This window comes from Oncorhynchus mykiss, chromosome 13 (genome assembly GCF_057628025.1).
Source record: "Oncorhynchus mykiss isolate SJ-2025 chromosome 13, ASM5762802v1, whole genome shotgun sequence".
Taxonomy (NCBI): domain Eukaryota; kingdom Metazoa; phylum Chordata; class Actinopteri; order Salmoniformes; family Salmonidae; genus Oncorhynchus; species Oncorhynchus mykiss.
In genome coordinates this window covers 8937680-8958056 of record NC_143034.1, presented here as the reverse complement: position 1 = coordinate 8958056, position 20377 = coordinate 8937680, and the positions used below count along the sequence as shown (strand labels likewise).

General features: G+C 46.3%; 1 protein-coding gene across 2 annotated transcripts in view; it reads right to left on the bottom strand.

The window, feature by feature from the left end:
- Positions 1-20377, bottom strand: part of parn (poly(A)-specific ribonuclease (deadenylation nuclease)) — a 31811-nt gene that overhangs the window by 8773 nt on the left and 2661 nt on the right. For both annotated transcript variants that reach the window (XM_090195072.1, XM_090195073.1), the window contains exons 4-21: positions 20071-20138; positions 19546-19627; positions 19066-19126; positions 18379-18544; positions 17882-17944; positions 17677-17715; positions 16181-16223; positions 13996-14076; positions 13667-13723; positions 13377-13454; positions 11041-11084; positions 9885-9927; positions 9229-9304; positions 3873-3983; positions 1806-1875; positions 1589-1644; positions 880-966; positions 653-727 (exon numbers count right to left, since the gene is read on the bottom strand). In XM_090195072.1, the coding sequence (XP_090051198.1) occupies positions 653-727; positions 880-966; positions 1589-1644; positions 1806-1875; positions 3873-3983; positions 9229-9304; positions 9885-9927; positions 11041-11084; positions 13377-13454; positions 13667-13723; positions 13996-14076; positions 16181-16223; positions 17677-17715; positions 17882-17944; positions 18379-18544; positions 19066-19126; positions 19546-19627; positions 20071-20138 (1300 nt within the window). The remainder of the gene's footprint in view (positions 1-652; positions 728-879; positions 967-1588; positions 1645-1805; positions 1876-3872; positions 3984-9228; positions 9305-9884; positions 9928-11040; positions 11085-13376; positions 13455-13666; positions 13724-13995; positions 14077-16180; positions 16224-17676; positions 17716-17881; positions 17945-18378; positions 18545-19065; positions 19127-19545; positions 19628-20070; positions 20139-20377) is intronic.

The window sequence follows — 20377 nt, the reverse complement described above, 5'->3', positions numbered from 1 at the left end:
CATGTTCAGTTGTTTTCTAGGGAGCGGGAGTCAGGGTCAGAGTTAATATAAACTGTGACTCATTTACATGTTCAGTTGTTTTCTAGGGAACGGGAGTCGGGGTCAGAGTTAATATAAACTGTGACTCATTTACATGTTCAGTTGCTTTCTAGGGAACGGGAGTCGGGGTCAGAGTTAATATAAACTGTGACTCATTTACATGTTAAGTTGCTTTCTAGGGAACGGGAGTCGGGGTCAGAGTTAATATAAACTGTGACTCATTTACATGTTAAGTTGCTTTCTAGGGAACGGGAGTCGGGGTCAGAATAAAGATGCAGAACATTGGAGGTGCTGCTGGCCCGGTACTCCCATCATGTGAGCTCCGGCCCAAGTCCAGTACTGGTCTCTGGGTCAAACGTAGCGCACCTTTTGGGGGAACAGGGCTGGTCTTTGGGTCAAACGTAGCGCACTATATAGGGAACAGGGCTGGTCTCTGTGTCAAACGTAGCCCACTATATAGGGAACAGGGCTGGTCTCTGGGTCAAACGTAGCGCACTATATAGGGAACAGGGCCGGTCTCTGGGTCAAACGTAGCGCACTATACAGGGAACAGGGCTGGTCTCTGTGTCAAACGTAGCGCAGGGAAGAGGCTTATTGGTAGGCCAGTACTCACCGATCTGAACCTGGTCCGTCTGACTCAGAGATACAAACGCTGACGTGTCATCAATCCACGACACCTGGATGTTACCTAGGAGACATGCAGGAAGACATGGGAATTAAAAAGGTGTGTTGGCCCAGGCGGCAGTGACCCGGCCCAGGCGGCAGTGACCCGGCCCAGGCGGCAGTGACCCGGCCCAGGCGGCAGTGACCCGGCAGTGATATATATTATTATCATCTTACCAAAGGCACTGAACAGCTGGTAGAGGTCACTGGTCTTCCACTCCTTAGGGAAGGTGACGTAAAGAACATGATCCCTCTTGGGCTGGACTGCAGAGGAGAGGAAGGGAAGGGGGGGGGGGGGGGGGGGGGGCAGAGGGGGCGAGACAGAGGGGGAGGAGATAAAGAGAGTGAAAGAGGGGAACAAGGAACGTTCAGTCACCACTGACCAATGGTTTATGTACATCATTACCACGGCCCATTTCTGTATGCCATCTTTAATAAATCCTCTCCATTTTCTTTCCGCTGCCGACTATACGCAGACGAGGTAGTGTCTAATACTGCTGTGCTGTAGGACATGGTGATGTACAGTGTGTAGTATCCCATTGAACTACTAATACTGTGCTGTACAGTATATAGTATCACATTTAACTACTAATACTGTGTTGTACAGTATATAGTATCACATTTAACTACTAATACTGTGTTGTACAGTATATAGTATCACATTTAACTACTAATACTACTGTGTTGTTGAGTATATAGTATCAGATTGAACTACTAATACTACTGTGTTGTACAGTATATAGTATCACATTGAACTACCAATACTGTGTTGTACAGTATATAGTATCCCATTGAACTACCAATACTGTGTTGTACAGTATATAGTATCCCATTGAACTAATACTACTGTGTTGTACAGTATACAGTATCCCATTGAACTACTCACGGTCGGGTCCGCTGATGTTGAGGTAGGGAATATCTATGATCCTCATCAGGAACAGTCTGGCGAAAACACGAGACGTCAACGTAGCATTATAACGCTTCATACAGCTGACAGATGCGTTATAACTACATTAAGACATGCTGAGGTTAGGGGACATATACACACCAGTCCCCCGTAGGAGAGGTAAAATAAACTGAAGGGGAGAGAACCAAGATCTTACTTGTTGACGAAGGGTTGGATGAGTTTCGATTGGGATGGGATGTGGGCTCTGGGGGGAGTCAGGAAAGTACCTGAGAAGGAAAGAGAAAGTATTTAATAGATTGAGAAACAGCCACGATGACCAGACGCACATCACAGCAGCTACTGCTGTAGTCCACACGGCATCAGAGAGATTCAAAGCTGTCCATGGAACTGCTCCCCCCAGTCCGTTTTCACTAACGGTGGGCGGGAGTGTTACCACGGAGACGGCCTTTTCCCTCAACTCCCGCCTCCTCTCACGCCTCCTTTTGAAAAAAGGTCAGAGGTCAAAATCGAGGAGAGGCAGCGATGAGGGAATGTGGATGGAAAGGAGTCCTCCAGTAGCACCACACGAGGCGAATGACGTTTACAAGGGGTGGCTCTCAAAAGAAATGTATAATGTGATGAAAACAAATTAAGTTGCGCAAGACTTTTTATAGATAAAAATAATAAGTAGCATGTTGTTTTTAAGTGAGTACATGCGTGTCTCCTCCGACAACACCTGACTCAAAAAGCTGTGGTGGCAGATCAACTCCTCCATGAAGGACTTAGGGTAGGATACACTTGACTATCCTCAATGAAAAAGGTGGCTGACATCTGACATCAATTGACATCTTTGACCACAGGAGGAGAGAACGAAGGAGAGCAGACTTTTGGCCAGCGCTGTAGGGTTAGGGCCACAGGCGTAGGGTTAGGGCCACAGGCGTAAGGTTAGGGCCACAGGCGTAGGGTTAGGGCCACAGGCGTAGGGTTAGGGCCACAGGCGTAGGGTTAGGGCCACAGGCGTAGGGTTAGGGCCACAGGCGTAGGGTTAGGGCCACAGGCGTAGGGTTAGGGCCACAGGCGTAGGGTTAGGGCCACAGGCGTAGGGTTAGGGCCACAGGCGTAGGGTTAGGGCCACAGGCGTAGGGTTAGGGCCACAGGCGTAGGGTTAGGGCCACAGGCGTAGGGTTAGGGCCACAGGCGTAGGGTTAGGGCCACAGGCGTAGGGTTAGGGCCACAGGCGTAGGGTTAGGGCCACAGGCGTAGGGTTAGGGCCACAGTAGGAATAGTAGTAGTAGTAGAGAGCAGAGACAATAGCAGTACCCAGTGTAAAAGGCAGTACCCAGTGTAAAAGGCAGTACCCAGTGTAAAAGGCAGTACCCAGTGTAAAAGGCAGTACCCAGTGTAAAAGGCAGTACCCAGTGTAAAAGGCAGTACCCAGTGTAAAAGGCAGTACCTAGGCAGTACACAGTGTAAAAGGCAGTACCCATAGCGGTATAGTGTAAAAGGCAGTACACAGTGTAAAAGGCAGTACCTAGGCAGTACACAGTGTAAAAGGCAGTACCTAGGCAGTATACAGTGTAGAAGGCAGTACCCATAGCAGTACACAGCGTAAAAGGCAGTACCTAGGCAGTACACAGCGTAAAAGGCAGTACCTAGGCAGTACACAGCGTAAAAGTCAGTACCTAGGCAGTACACAGTGTAAAGAATTATTCGACCATGCTGGTCATTTATGAACATTTGAACATCTTGGCCATGTTCTGTTATAATCTCCACCCGGCACAGCCAGAAGAGGACTAGCCACCCCACATAGCCTGGTTCCTCTTTAGGTTTCTTCCTAGGTTTTGGCCTTTCTAGGAAGTTTTTCCTAGCCACCGTGCTTCTACACTTGCATTGCTTGCTGTTTGGGGGTTTTTAGGCTGGGTTTCTGTACAGCACTTTGAGATATCAGCTGATGTACGAAGGGCTATATAAATTAATTTGATTTGATTTGATTAAAAGGCAGTACCTATAGCAGTATACAGTGTAGAAGGCAGTACCTATAAAAGTACACAGTGTAAAAGGCAGTACCCATAGCAGTACACAGTGTAAAAGGCAGTACCCATAGCAGTACACAGTGTAAAAGGCAGTACCCATAGCAGTACACAGTGTAAAAGGCAGTACCTATAGCAGTACACAGTGTAAAAGGCAGTACCTATAGCAGTACACAGTGTAGAAGGCAGTACCTATAGCAGTACACAGTGTAAAAGGCAGTACCTATAGCAGTACACAGTGTAAAAGGCAGTACCTAGGTAGTTGGCCATGGAGATGAAGCAGAGACCAGTGATGAAGGCATCGTAGCCCGCCTCGTGGAGCTGTTCCTGGGCTGTATCGTAGCTGGGGAACCCCTCTGCCGTCACTGGGCCACGGAGGACAGAAGCAGGGACAAATCAGACACTACATTAGCCATGGATGAGACCTGTCCTATTCTACTGTGATCAGACACTACATTAGCCATGGATGAGACCTGTCCTATTCTACTGTAATCAGACACTACATTAGCCATGGATGGAGACCTGTCCTATTCTACTGTAATCAGACACTACATTACCCATGGATGAGACCTGTCCTATTCTACTGTAATCAGACACTACATTAGCCATGGACGAGACCTGTCCTATTCTACTGTAATCAGACACTACATTAGCCATGGACGAGACCTGTCCTATTCTACTGTAATCAGACACTACATTAGCCATGGACGAGACCTGTCCTATTCTACTGTAATCAGACACTACATTAGCCATGGACGAGACCTGTCCTATTCTACTGTAATCAGACACTACATTAGCCATGGATGCGACCTGTCCTGTTCTACTGTAATCAGACACTACATTAGCCATGGATGAGACCTGTCCTATTCTACTGTAATCAGACACTACATTAGCCATGGACGAGACCTGTCCTATTCTACTGTAATCAGACACTACATTAGCCATGGATGAGACCTGTCCTATTCTACTGTAATCAGACACTACATTAGCCATGGATGAGACCTGTCCTATTCTACTGTAATCAGACACTACATTAGCCATGGACGAGACCTGTCCTATTCTACTGTAATCAGACACTACATTAGCCATGGATGAGACCTGTCCTGTTCTACTGTAATCAGACACTACATTAGCCATGGACGAGACCTGTCCTATTCTACTGTAATCAGACACTACATTAGCCATGGACGAGACCTGTCCTATTCTACTGTAATCAGACACTACATTAGCCATGGATGGAGACCTGTCCTATTCTACTGTAATCAGACACTACATTAGCCATGGACGAGACCTGTCCTATTCTACTGTAATCAGACACTACATTAGCCATGGACGAGACCTGTCCTATTCTACTGTAATCAGACACTACATTAGCCATGGACGAGACCTGTCCTATTCTACTGTAATCAGACACTACATTCGACAGAGAAAGCAGAACAGTAAATGCACACTTCCAACAACTAAACAAGTTCAAGTCGAGCAGTCATTTGAGTAATTACATTTCAGCGAGACAACGCAAAGGCGAAATCCATTAAAGCCAAGCTAATGGGATTCATTATGCTACTTGCTATGGGCGTCACGACCGACATTTGGACCAGCGATGTCAGCCCCATGAGCATGACAGCACAGTGGGTCGATGAGGATTTCCTACTGAGGAAAGCCGTATTGCTCAAGAATGTGCTGGTTCTCATACCGCTGCTGCCATTTTAATGTCATTTGAGAAGATGTTTGAAACATGAACACCCTCCTAGCGCCATGCAAACAACTGACTGGAGAAATAAGCTCATCAACTGTCTGCAGCAGACGTGATGCCCTCTGTCATGGCATTGGAGCGTCTGCAGCAGACGTGATGCCCTCTGTCATGGCATTGGAGCGTCTGCTCAACAAAACTGCCCACACAGACTGCGGGGTTAACTTGGAAAAGTACTCGAGGCTGTGAACAAGCGATTCGGTGGCATTCTCTCTGAGCCTCTTTACTGTGTTGCCACCATGCTCGATGCTAGGTACAAGGACCACTACTTCGATGCAGACAGGAAACAGGGTTTACGTGAAATGTTACATACACAGCTGGACAAGATGGAAAGCTCATGATTTATTTTCGACTTGCGGTAACGCTCCATGGTTCGACATCGATAGTTGTTTAGCAGTTCAAAAATGTCGGAAACATTAACTTACATGACCGACAGCATGGTCAAGCAACTGTTTGTTACATACAACATTATTTGTGGACATCAGACAGATGTTGCTGTCCGGTTTTGTGATGAAACAAAAAGGTGTGTTTGAATCAGTTCTGCCACCGTCTTGTCTCGGCCTATATAGCACGGTGGCGAGGCATATGAACTAACAGGTTATAGAGCAAACAAAGCAATTATCACGAGTCAGGTTCCCCCCCCCCCCCCCCCATGAGCTTGGCCTTATTTCTATTACACCATATTAGCGGTCATTCATATTCCATTCACCCTGTTCAATGTAACAGCGATAGGTCTAGGCTACGACATGATACTCAAAATTGTCCCTGTACCCATCATGATGTTGCTACAACCTAGCCTATGAATGAAAGTTTACAACGCAGGTGCAACACAGGTCGAGATAAACATTTGAGGTGACCGTGATACATTCAATACCGCCTTGGGTGTGTGACCAGGCGACAACAACAAAAACTTCCAAGCCATACCATATAACCGCTACACAAGGACTTCGTCGTCGTCACCATATTAGCTAAAGTAACGTCATAGTCAACACAGCCAATAGAACAAGCGCGTTAGTAAACCTGCTACAATCATGCAGTAACGATACAGTGTACAGCCAGTAAGCAGTTTAGCATTTACATTGGCGGGCCCAAGTGGCAAATAAATTAGTAAAACCAAAAGTTAACCTTGACTTGGAATAGTTCCAGTGTTGTGTTGGAAAGTCCTAGCCAGCTAGCTAGCATATCATCCCTCTATTTGAGCAGCGTGTTTCAGTAGGCTTAAACAAGGTACAGTGCCTTGCGAAAGTATTCGGCCCCCTTGAACTTTGCGACCTTTTGCCACATTTCAGGCTTCAAACATAAAGATATAAAACTGTATTTTTTTGTGAAGAATCAACAACAAGTGGGAAACAATCATGAAGTGGAACGACATTTATTGGATATTTCAAACTTTTTTAACAAATCAAAAACTGAAAAATTGGGAGTGCAAAATTATTCAGCCCCTTTACTTTCAGTGCAGCAAACTCTCTCCAGAAGTTCAGTGAGGATCTCTGAATGATCCAATGTTGACCTAAATGACTAATGATGATAAATACAATCCACCTGTGTGTAATCAAGTCTCCGTATAAATGCACCTGCACTGTGATAGTCTCAGAGGTCCGTCAAAAGGGCAGAGAGCATCATGAAGAACAAGGAACACACCAGGCAGGTCTGAGATACTGTTGTGAAGAAGTTTAAAGCCGGATTTGGATACAAAAAGATTTCCCAAGCTTTAAACATCCCAAGGAGCACTGTGCAAGTGATAATATTGAAATGGAAGGAGTGTCAGACCACTGCAAATCTACTAAGACCTGGCCGTCCCTCTAAACTTTCAGCTCATACAAGGAGAAGACTGATCAGAGATGCAGCCAAGAGGCCCATGATCACTCTGGATGAACTGCAGAGATCTACAGCTGAGGTGGGAGACTCTGTCCATAGGACAACAATCAGTCAGTCGTATATTGCACAAATCTGGCCTTTTATGGAAGAGTGGCAAGAAGAAAGCCATTTCTTAAAGATATCCATAAAAAGTGTCGTTTAAAGTTTGCCACAAGCCACCTGGGAGACACACCAAACATGTGGAAGAAGGTGCTCTGGTGAGATGAAACCAAAATGGAACTTTTTGGCAACAATGCAAAACGTTATGTTTGGCGTAAACGCAACACAGCTGAACACACCATCCCCACTGTCAAACATGGTGGTGGCAGCATCATGGTTTGGGCCTGCTTTTCTTCAGCAGGGACAGGGAAGATGGTTAAAATTGATGGGAAGATGGATGGAGCCAAATACAGGACCATTCTGGAAGAAAACCTGATGGAGTCTGCAAAAGACCTGAGACTGGGACGGAGATTTGTCTTCCAACAAGACAATGATCCAAAACATAAAGCAAAATCTACAATGGAATGGTTCAAAAAAAAAAATATCCAGGTGTTAGAATGGCCAAGTCAAAGTCCAGACCTGAATCCAATCGAGAATCTGTGGAAAGAACTGAAAACTGCTGTTCACAAATGCTCTCCATCCAACCTCACTGAGCTCGAGCTGTTTTGCAAGGAGGAATGGGAAAAAATTTCAGTCTCTCGATGTGCAAAACTGATAGAGACATACCCCAAGCGACTTACAGCTGTAATCGCAGCAAAAGGTGGCGCTACAAAGTATTAACTTAAGGGGGCTGAATAATTTTGCACGCCCAATTTTTCAGTTTTTGATTTGTTAAAAAAGTTTGAAATATCCAATAAATGTCGTTCCACTTCATGATTGTGTCCCACTTGTTGTTGATTCTTCACAAAAAAATACAGTTTTATATCTTTATGTTTGAAGCCTGAAATGTGGCAAAAGGTCGCAAAGTTCAAGGGGGCCGAATACTTTCGCAAGGCACTGTAACTGCATTCGCTAGCTACGTGAGTAAAACTGAAAATAGTTCATCTCTAGCTTCTTTATTTTGGAAGAAATTACTTTGTTCATAAATGTTCAACTATTGCATTTCTCTCTTTGAGTCAACGATTCCCCGCAGTGCTAGTGTAGCTTCTACTTTCACTACTAGATTCTGACGTTCTCTGATCCTTTGATTGGATGGACAACATGTCAGTTCAGTTCACACATGAGCTCTGATTGGTTGGAGGACGTCCTCTGGAAGTTGTCATAATTACTGTGTAAGTCTATGGTAGGGGTGAGAAACATAAGCCAAAACCATGAAGCAAACCGTGCACCCCTCAAACCGTGCACCCCCCAAACGGTGCACCCATCGGGGTCCCGAGGGTTGAGTTTGGGAAATGCTAACACGGGTTGGTTTTATGTTTCATTATTATCTGGCTCTGCTTTCCCCATTGATTTTGTCCACACACTGCTACTGCTTGCGACACCAAAATCTAATGACTATAAAAACGTAGATGTTTGTTAGTATACGGTCCCATACAATAATATGTACTCCTAAAAAAGTGTCCCCACTGCAGTCACTTCCCCGACTTTGAATACCACTGCATCACAGTATCTACACAGGTCCTATAGATCAAATGGTTCAACCTCGGTTAAAATACCAAGTATAATTTCCTCTGTCCGGAGTCCACCCGAAGTACTCCCTCTTGCATTTTAACAGTAAGCCTATGGTATTAGGAGTCTTCTCAAGCACCCCATGTGGATAGGTCTAGTACCGCCAGGGGCTCCTAGTACCCCTGGTTGAGAACCACTGCTGTAGATTGATGTCCTCGACTATAGACAATATGAGGTTGAGTAAGTTAGAATTTTGTACACAAAACGTACCACCATTTCTATTATGTTCAAAGCTATACGATTTAGTTCATGTGATGTAGTTATTTTGATAGATTAGCTTCTGAAATAACTTCCTGTTCCTTAAACGTGGCGTAGTCGTCGTCATGTTCTCTTACCAACTTTAGGAGATTTGAAGGGGCTCTCTTTCAGCTGTTTCTGCAGCTCTGCTAGAGACGTGATGTTGATCAACTCCTAGAAAGGTTCAAATAACAAAAAGGCACAATAAATATTATTCAGACTTCCACAGGGGGTTTCATGACATCCTTTTTTTGTTGAATTTTACCCCCTTTTTCCTCCCCAATTTCGTGGTATCCAATTGTCTTTAGTAGCTACTATCTTGTCTCATCGCTACAACTCCTGTACGGGCTCGGGAGAGACGAAGATCGAAAGTCATGCATCCTCCGATACCCAACCCAACCAAGCCGCACTGCTTCTTAACACAGCGCGCATCCAACCCGGAAGCCAGCCGCACCAATGTGCCGGAGGAAACACTGTGTACCTGGCGACCTTGGTTAGCGTGCACTGCACCCGGCCCGCCACAGGAGTCGCTGGTGCACGATGAGACAAGGATATCCCTACCGGCCAAACCTCCCTAACCCGGACGACGCTAGGCCAATTGTGCGTCGCCCCAAGGACCTCCCGTTCGCGGCCGGTTGCGACAGAGCCTGGGCGCGAACCCAGAGTCTCTGGTGGCACAGCCCTGAACCACTGCACCACCCGGGAGGCTATGACATCCTTTAACCTGACATCTAAATAGTGGAAATAGTATTACCTTGAAAGGTTGCGTAGTGGCCATGAGCTTGGTGTCCAACAGCCTGAGGAAACAATAGAGAAGATACTTGATCCGTTGGTTAGAGGGGAACATCTGTCCAACAGCACCAGATATACACACGCATTGAGGGGGAGGGGCAGCGCGTTGAGGGGGAGGGGGGCCGCATTGAGGGGGAGGGGCGCCGCATTGAGGGGGAGGGGCGCCGCATTGAGGGGGAGGGGCGCCAGGTCAGACGCAGAGCAGAGCTCCTGGGTGAAAAACCTGGTGGGTTAAGGGCCTTGCACAACGGCAGGAGATGGTACAAGGGATCAGAGCAGCAGACTTCCAGCTGCCAGTTCAGTCCCATGTGTCGCCGGCTCTTCCAGCTGCTGGTCCCCCACTCCAACCTCTGGGCTACTGGAGAGGATTCTAGATTAACAGCGCCCCAGATAAATAGATTGACTCCCAGAGAGGTTAGGTCAAAGTAGTGGTAAGCCTTGTCGGAGCCAGAACGGCCCATAGAGATATAGTAGCAGTATGTCTTTACCCGGGGAAGACCCACCGAAACCCAGTCGCAGCAGAATGTATTTACCCGGGGAAGACCCACCAAAACCCTGACGCAACAGTATGTCTTTACCCGGGGGAGACCCTCCGAAACCCTGACGCAACAGTATGTCTTTACCCTGGGAAGACCCACCAAAACCCTGACCCAGCAGAATGTATTTACCTGGGGAAGACCCACTGAAACCCTGACACAGCAGAATGTATTTACCTGGGGAAGACCCACTGAAACCCTGACACAGCAGAATGTATTTACCTGGGGAAGACACACTGAAACCCTGACACAGCAGAATGTATTTACCTGGGGAAGACCCACTGAAACCCTGACACAGCAGAATGTATTTACCTGGGGAAGACACACTGAAACCCTGACACAGCAGAATGTATTTACCTGGGGAAGACCCTCCGAAACCCTGACACAGCAGAATGTATTTACCTGGGGAAGACCCTCCGAAACCCTGACGCAGCAGAATGTATTTACCTGGGGAAGACCCTCCGAAACCCTGACACAGCAGAATGTATTTACCTGGGGAAGACCCTCCGAAACCCTGACACAGCAGAATGTATTTACCTGGGGAAGACCCACTGAAACCCTGACACAGAAGAATGTATTTACCTGGGGAAGACACACTGAGTGACTTCTTTAAAGTCATTCAGGTCCTGTGGGGAAGAAAGAAAAGACTGTCAAATAGAAAATAAACAGGGTTCTTCTAAGCCACTGTGTTTCCGACCTCATTCCGTCAGTAGAATACAACTGGTTATTCTTTAAAAGTGCTTTCCTCACAATCTTAAATAAGCATGCCCCGTTAAAAAAAAATGTAGAACCAGGAACAGATATAGCCCCTGGTTCACTCCAGACCGGACTGCCCTTGACCAGCACAAAAACATCCTGTGGCGTACTGCATTAGCATTGAATAGACCCTGCGATATGCAACTTCTCAGGGAAGTTAGGAACCAATATACACAGGCAGTTTGAAAAAGCAAGCCTTCACTTTCCTAACAGAAATTTGCATCCTGCAACACAAACTCCAAAAAGTTATGGGACACTAAAGTCCATGGAGAATAAGAGCACCACCTCCCAGCTGCCCACCTCACTGAGGCTAGGAAACATTGTCACCACCGATAAATCTGCGATAATTGAGGATTTCAATAAGCATTTTTCTACAGCTAGCCATGCTTTCCACCTGGCCACTCCTACCCTGGTCAACAGCCCTCCACCCCCCACAGCAATTTTCCCAAGCCTCCCCCATGTCTCCTTCACCCAAAACCAGATAGCTGATGTTCTGAAAGAGCTGCAAAATCTGGACCCCTACAAAATCAGCAGGACTACACAATCTGGACCCTCTTTCTAAAATGATCAGCCAAAATTGTTGCAACCCCTATTACTAGCCTGTTCAACATCTTTCGTATTGTCTGAGATCCCCAAAGACTGGAAAGCTGCCACGGTCATCCCCCTCTTTAAAGGGGGAGACACTCTAGACCCAAACTGCTACATACCTATATCTATCCTACCCTGCCTTTCTAAGGTCTTCGAAAGCCAAGTTAACAAACAGATTACCGACCATTTTGAATCCCACCGTACCTTCTCCGCTATGCATTCTGGATTCCGAGCTGGTCATGGATGCACCTCAAACACGCTCAAGGTCCTAAACGATATCATAACCTCCATCGATAAGAGACAATACTGTGCAGCCGTATTCATCGACCTGGCCAAGGCTTTCGACTCGGTCCATCACCACATTCTTATCGGCAGACTCAACAGCCTTGGTTTCTCTAATGACTGCCTCGTCTGGTTCACCAACTACTTCTCAGAAAGAGTTCAGTGTGTCAAATCAGAGGGCCTGTTGTCCGGTCCTCTGGCAGTCTATGGGGGTGCCACAGGGTTCAATTCTCGGGCCGACTCTCTTCTCTGTATACATCGATGTAGTTCTTGCTGCTGGTGATTCTCTGATCCACCTCTACGCAGACAATACCATTCTGTATACTTCTGGCTCTTCTTTGGACACTTAACAAACCTCCAGACGAGCTTCAATGCCATACAACTCTGCTTCAGTGGCCTCCAACTGCTCTTAATACAAGTAAACCTAAATGCATGCTCTTCAACCGATCGCTACCAGCATCTGCCCGCCCATCCAGCATCACTACTCTGGACTGTTCTAACATCTACAAATATCTAGGTGTCTGGTTAAACCGTTAACTCTCCTTCTAGACTCACAAAATGAAATCTAGAATCTGCTTCCTATTACGCAACAAAGCATCCTTCACTCATGCTGCCAAACATACCCTCGTAAAACTGACTATCCTACCGATCCTCGACTTCGGCGATGTCACTTACAAAATAGTCTCCAACACTCTACTCAACAAATTGGATTCAGTCTATCACAGTGCCATCCGTTTCGTCACCATTTTGTGCCCCCCAGTATCTTAACTTAAAGCATCAGCTGTCAGAGCAGCTCACAGATGACTGCACCTGTACATAGCCCATCTGTAAATAGCCCATCTGTAAATAGCCCATCTGTAAATAGCCCATCTGTAAATAGCCCATCCAACTACCTCATCCCCATATTGTTTTTATTTTTTTGCTCCTTTGCACCCCAGTATCTCTACTTGCACATTCATCTTCTGCACATCTGTCACTCCAGTGTTTAATTGCTAAATCTGAATTATTTCACCACTACGGCTTATTTATTGCCTTAACTCCATTATCTTACCTCATTTGCATACACTGTATATAGACTTCTTTTCCTATTGTGTCATTGACTATATGCTTGTTTATCCCATGTGTAACTGTTGTTTGTGTCGCACTGCTATGCTTTATCTTGGCCAGATCACAGTTGTAAATGAGAACTTGTTCTCAACTGGCCTACCTGGTTAAATAAAGGTGAAATTAAAAAAAAATATATATAAAAATAAACCACTGTGTTCATATATAAAATGGTGCGTGTTTTGTACCTCTGGCAGTACGCAGTAGAACTGATGGATGGTGTGCATGACGTCCAGCAGCATGTTGTGGCCAACCACCAACTTTCCCTGGGTTGGAGAGAGGGGGGAAAGAGATGAGTCCCATCCTAAAAGGTATAGCGCCCAAAGAGAGATCAAGGAGAACTCCCTCAAATACAATATTCCTTATAGTTTCAGTGGTGGATTGCAAAGGCAGTTGGCATATACTGGTACATCGCAACGTAACAAAAGATACAGATTAAAACGAAACCATTTGATACCATGTTGTCAGGGTAACTCACAGATTTGGAGATGGCGTGTATGACCCTGGAGAATCCCACAGCGTCATTCAGCTCCTCCTGGAAGGATTGACGAGGGTCATGTTCAGTAGGAAACACAGCAAAACATCGCAAAGAAACTACAAAGGAATGTCTCTTATTGGACAAGTAAATCTCCCGGATTCAAAACGTTGCCTCCTGATCGTGTTTCTTTAGGGAGAATATTCAACTGGTCGTGTCATTCTGGAGTTACAGTGTTTAGACTGCTTCCACCTAGAACACCACAGGGAGGAATGTTCTGGAATGTTGGGTTTGCTTTTTTTATATAGAAAAAACGGTAGAAGGAACGTCACCTGTTCTCTCTCCTGTTTCTGCCGCTCCCTCCTCTTCCGCTCCTCGTCGTCCACCTTGCTGATCTGGATGTAGCGCTCTTTCTGAAACCCCATTATATCATCACATAATACACCCGTCTATTAATGTACATCAACACACACCTACTGACTGGAGACAATCCCACAGCATCACACACACCTACTGACTGGAGACAACCCCACAGCATCACATAATACACCCGTCTATTAATGTACATCAACACACACCTACTGACTGGAGACAATCCCACAGCATCACACACACCTACTGACTGGAGACAATCCCACAGCATCACACACACCTACTGACTGGAGACAAATCCCACAGCATCACACACACCTACTGACTGGAGACAAATCCCACAGCATCACACACACCTACTGACCGGAGACAACCCCACAGCATCACATAATACACCCGTCTATTAATGTACATCAACACACACCTACTGACTGGAGACAATCCCACAGCATCACACACACCTACTGACTGGAGACAACCCCACAGCATCACTCACACCTACTGACTGGAGACAATCCCACAGCATCACATAATACACCCGTCTATTAATGTACATCAACACACCTACTGACTGGAGACAACCCCACAGCATCACATAATACACCCGTCTATTAATGTACATTAACACACACCTACTGACCGGAGACAAATCCCACAGCATCACACACACCTACTGACTGGAGACAACCCCACAGCATCACTCACACCTACTGACTGGAGACAACCCCACAGCATCACACACACCTACTGACTGGAGACAAATCCCACAGCATCACTCACACCTACTGACTGGAGACAACCCCACAGCATCACTCACACCTACTGACTGGAGACAACCCCACAGCATCACACACACCTACTGACTGGAGACAGCCCCACAGCATCACTCACACCTACTGACTGGAGACAATCCCACAGCATCACATAATACACCTGTCTATTAATGTACATCAACACACACCTACTGACTGGAGACAACCCCACAGCATCACATAATACACCCGTCTATTAATGTACATTAACACACACCTACTGACCGGAGACAAATCCCACAGCATCACACACACCTACTGACCGGAGACAATCCCACAGCATCACACACACCTACTGACTGGAGACAACCCCACAGCATCACTCACACCTACTGACTGGAGACAATCCCACAGCATCACTCACACCTACTGACCGGAGACAATCCCACAGCATCACTCACACCTACTGACCGGAGACAATCCCACAGCATCACACACACCTACTGACCGGAGACAATCCCACAGCATCACTCACACCTACTGACTGGAGACAATCCCACAGCATCACTCACACCTACTGACTGGAGACAATCCCACAGCATCACTCACACCTACTGACCGGAGACAATCCCACAGCATCACTCACACCTACTGACCGGAGACAGTCCCACAGCATCACTCACACCTACTGACTGGAGACAAATCCCACAGCATCACTCACACCTACTGACTGGAGACAATCCCACAGTATCACTCACACCTACTGACTGGAGACAATCCCACAGCATCACTCACACCTACTGACTGGAGACAATCCCACAGCATCACTCACACCTACTGACTGGAGACAGTCCCACAGCATCACTCACACCTAATGACTGGAGACAATCCCACAGCATCACTCACACCTACTGACTGGAGACAGTCCCACAGTCAGACTAGAACACCGGCAAGGGGGGGGGGGGGGGGTCAGTTAAGAACTAATTATTATTTTACAATGACGGCCTACCCCTCCCCTAACCCGGTTGATGCTGGGCCAATTGTGCGCTGCCCTACGGGACTCTTGATCACAGCCTGTTGTGATACAGCCCAGGATCGAACCAGGGTCTGTAGTGACGTCTCTAGCACTTCAATGTAGTGCTTTAAATCGCTGCGCCATTCGGGAGCCTTATTCCTAGTATAAAGGTCTTAATGATTAGTTGAATCAGTGGTTTAAGGCACTGCATCGAAAGTGCTAGAGGCGTCACTACAGACCCTGGTTCGACCCCCGGTATCACAACCGGCCGTGATCACGAGACCCGTAAGGGCTCTGGAATAGATCAAATACATGGACTGGCTGGGGGTCCTCCCCGAGGAGAGGTTTGAGAACCACTGATCTAGCTGGCAGACTGACCTTCTCTGTCTCCAAGGTCTCCACATGAAGACCCTTTGGGAACCTATAAGAGAGTAGATCAACATTATCCTTCTATAAAGACGTGTCATCTCTGTACAATATACACACTCAGTACTAGAACTATATAAACCTTTTATTATAAACATTAACTGTCACTAAGCAGCGTTAAAACTACAGTAATAAACCCTAATTCATCTGTTTTAGAAATAGCAGAATGGTAACAATTCAAAATGTGGATTTCATTAATCTCCCTGTGTTCTTGGGATGTGGATTTCATTCATCTCCCTGTGTTCTTGTGAATGTGGATTTCATTCATCTCCCTGTGTTCTTGGGATGTGGATTTCATTCATCTCCCTGTGTTCTTGGGATGTGGATTTCATTCATCTCCCTGTGTTCTTGGGATGTGGATTTCATTCACCTCCCTGTGTTCTTGGGATGTGGATTTCATTCATCTCCCTGTGTTCTTGGGATGTGGATTTCATTCATCTCCCTGTGTTCTTGGGATGTGGATTTCATTCATCTCCCTGTGTTCTTGGGATGTGGATTTCATTCATCTCCCTGTGTTCTTGGGATGTGGATTTCATTCACCTCCCTGTGTTCTTGGGATGTGGATTTCATTCATCTCCCTGTGTTCTTGGGGATGTGGATTTCATTCATCTCCCTGTGTTCTTGGGATGTGGATTTCATTCATCTCCCTGTGTTCTTGGGGATGTGGATTTCATTCATCTCCCTGTGTTCTTGGGATGTGGATTTCATTCACCTCCCTGTGTTCTTGGGATGTGGATTTCATTCATCTCCCTGTGTTCTTGGGGATGTGGATTTCATTCATCTCCCTGTGTTCTTGGGATGTGGATTTCATTCATCTCCCTGTGTTCTTGGGGATGTGGATTTCATTCATCTCCCTGTGTTCTTGGGATGTGGATTTCATTCATCTCCCTGTGTTCTTGGGATGTGGATTTCATTCATCTCCCTGTGTTCTTGGGATGTGGATTTCATTCATCTCCCTGTGTTCTTGGGATGTGGATTTCATTCATCTCCCTGTGTTCTTGGGATGTGGATTTCATTCATCTCCCTGTGTTCTTGGGGATGTGGATTTCATTCATCTCCCTGTGTTCTTGGGGATGTGGATTTCATTCATCTCCCTGTGTTCTTGGGATGTGGATTTCATTCATCTCCCTGTGTTCTTGGGGATGTGGATTTCATTCATCTCCCTGTGTTCTTGGGATGTGGATTTCATTCATCTCCCTGTGTTCTTGGGGATGTGGATTTCATTCATCTCCCTGTGTTCTTGGGATGTGGATTTCATTCACCTCCCTGTGTTCTTGGGATGTGGATTTCATTCATCTCCCTGTGTTCTTGGGATGTGGATTTCATTCATCTCCCTGTGTTCTTGGGATGTGGATTTCATTCATCTCCCTGTGTTCTTGGGATGGAACACTGAATCATCTCTGCAGAGTTCTAGAACATTGCTGCTCTTGAAGGACAGAACTACTTACTTGGAGTTGAGAGTCTGGTAGATCAGCTTCCTCTGAAACCTGGAGTGGAGCAGAGAACAGAACAGGGGGAAGGGAGGTTTTTAAACAACAAAACACTGGTAAATATTGCTGGGGGGGTAAAGCCCTTTGAGACAGATATAAAAGTGTTGTATAAATGCACATTTCTCTCTCTCTCTCACACACACACACACACACGTTTCTTTACCCAGTGCAGGGCTCCAGGTCCACAGTCTTCTCTGAGGTAGTGAACAGAGATTCCACCTTCTCTCTGCAAGGGACAAGAGGCAGGAGGAAGACTTAACAAAATGACGACAAGTAAGCATTCTGGGCTGGAGCTGAATGGTCATGTCTGGACTGTTACCATGGATTTCTGCTCCGCTAGACATAAATCAGTACCATGTGACTTCACCGTGGACCGTAGGACAGGTTCCGCGCTGAGGCTGTAACACCCGTTTGGAGGAGTTTAAACCATGCCTTATATGAAGGAGGATCTGGTGTCAGCAGGTGGCTGGGGAGGGAAAGGAGCGGCTGGAGGAACTAGTGTCAGAGGGTGGCTAGGGAGGGAAGGGGGCGGCTGGAGGATCTGGTGTCAGCAGGTGGCCAGGGAAAGGGGCAGATTTGGGACCAGGCTGTCATCTCTCTCACCACATGGAACTACAGTCTAAAGTTGTAACTAGAAATGGGAGTCCGGTTTAAACTTACACCACCCGCCCGATGTACTCCCTGTGCTCCTCTGGGATGCTGCCGGGGCCTTTGTTTGAGTTGGGGGAGATGTAGGAGGGGTTTCCTGATCCGTTACTCTGACTCCGCCTCTCCTCATACTGCTCCCGCAGCTGCACTTCCTCTTCCTGGTTCAGGTACGGGATCCCTAAGGGCAACCAGAAAAGGAGGCGGGGTTAGATGGCGGAGTGTTGGTTATTTTAAATCAATCACTTAGTCATCTTTATTGACCTAGTTGGAATTCCTAGAGCATCCAGAACAGAGGGGTTAGCTAGAGTAGCTTCAATCCATCAATCGATTTATTGTCCTAGTTGGAATTCCAAGAGCATCCAGAACAGGGAAGGGGGTTAGCTAGAGTAGCTTCAATCCATCAATCGATTTATTGTCCTAGTTGGGATTCCTAGAGCATCCAGAACAGGGAAGGGGGTTAGCTAGAGTAGCTTCAATCCATCAACCGATTTATTGTCCTAGTTGGGATTCCTAGAGCATCCAGAACAGGGAAGGGGGTTAGCTAGAGTAGCTTCAATCCATCAACCGATTTATTGTCCTAGTTGGAATTCCTAGAGCATCCAGAACAGGGAAGGCGGTTAGCTAGAGTAGCTTCAATCTATCAATCGATTTATTGTCCTAGTTGGGATTTCTACGGCAACCAGACAGAATGCCACCTACCGTGACGGAACACTTTGTTGAAGTCAAAACCCTGACTGGCCAGGAAGTCAATGCTGGAACTCTGAAATAACAAAACACAGACATATTTACCAAAGCACCACCAGGGGCAACATGGGTCCTATTCTCCAGGGATGGAAAGGAAGCAAACGAGCTGAAACGGGGAGTGACGACCTAAACCTGTCCAATCAAATCACATGTATTTACATAACGGGCTGAAACGGGGAGTGACGACCTAAACCTGTCCAATCAAATCACGTGTATTTACATAACGGGCTGAAACGTGATTTGATTGGACAGGTTTAGGTCGTCACTCCCCATGTATTTATAAAGCCCTTCTTACATCAGCTGATATCTCAAAGTGCTGTACAGAAACCCAGCCTTAAAAACCCGCCAAACAGCAAGCGATGCAGGTTGTCGAAGCACCAATAAGAAATGCTTGTACCACCCGGATAAAACAAGACAGACCAACGGTTTTCTAACCTGGCAGATGAACTTGGTGTCTGGGGAGGTTCTGTTGAACGGCTTTGGGAATATATAAAAATTAAAAGTCTTAATGACGTACCTGTGGGGACAAAAACACCAGGAGAGAAAGAACAGCAGGTCAGGTAGGTTAAACATTCCTATAGCCTGCATAGAAATCACATCATTCAATATAGCTGACTTAGACTTCTATTTAACACTATATCAACCTATATCAGCTGGTCCCAGATCAGTATTTCAGACAAAACCCGTTTGTTATGACAGTGTAACACAGCAGAGAAAAGTTGGATAAATCACTAACTGATCTGGAGTCAGGTCAGGGATCCTATGCGTCAAGCTTATCTAAGTAAGAGGGCCGATATAGGATCAGGTCCACATGGAGTCTCATTCAGAACAATCAGAAAGGCTAAAAACTGATCCTAAATCAGCACTCCTACTCTGAGAAGCTTCATGTTACTCAGATGTAACTCAGTTCAAAACCGACTGCTTGTTAAATGTTAAATCGGAGAGAGAAATCCCACTCACTTGGACTCTGCCTGGTCATATGTGAACGTACACAGTCCAAACTGAAACAGCAAGAAGTCCATGGAATGCTGGATAGAGAGAGAGAGAGGGGGGGGGGGGGGGGGGGGGGTGGAGAGCCAGGAGTGGAGAGAGTCTCAAATGTGTACATTTAAAGCAGGACCGATAGCACATGGCCTTGTTGTGGCCCAGACATACAGACTCCAGGAATCAAAAACACCAGAAAACCATTATCAAATTCAGCCATGATATAAAAAGTAATGCAAGCTACCTCGCTATATTGTTAGTTAGATACAGTGGGGAGTTTACA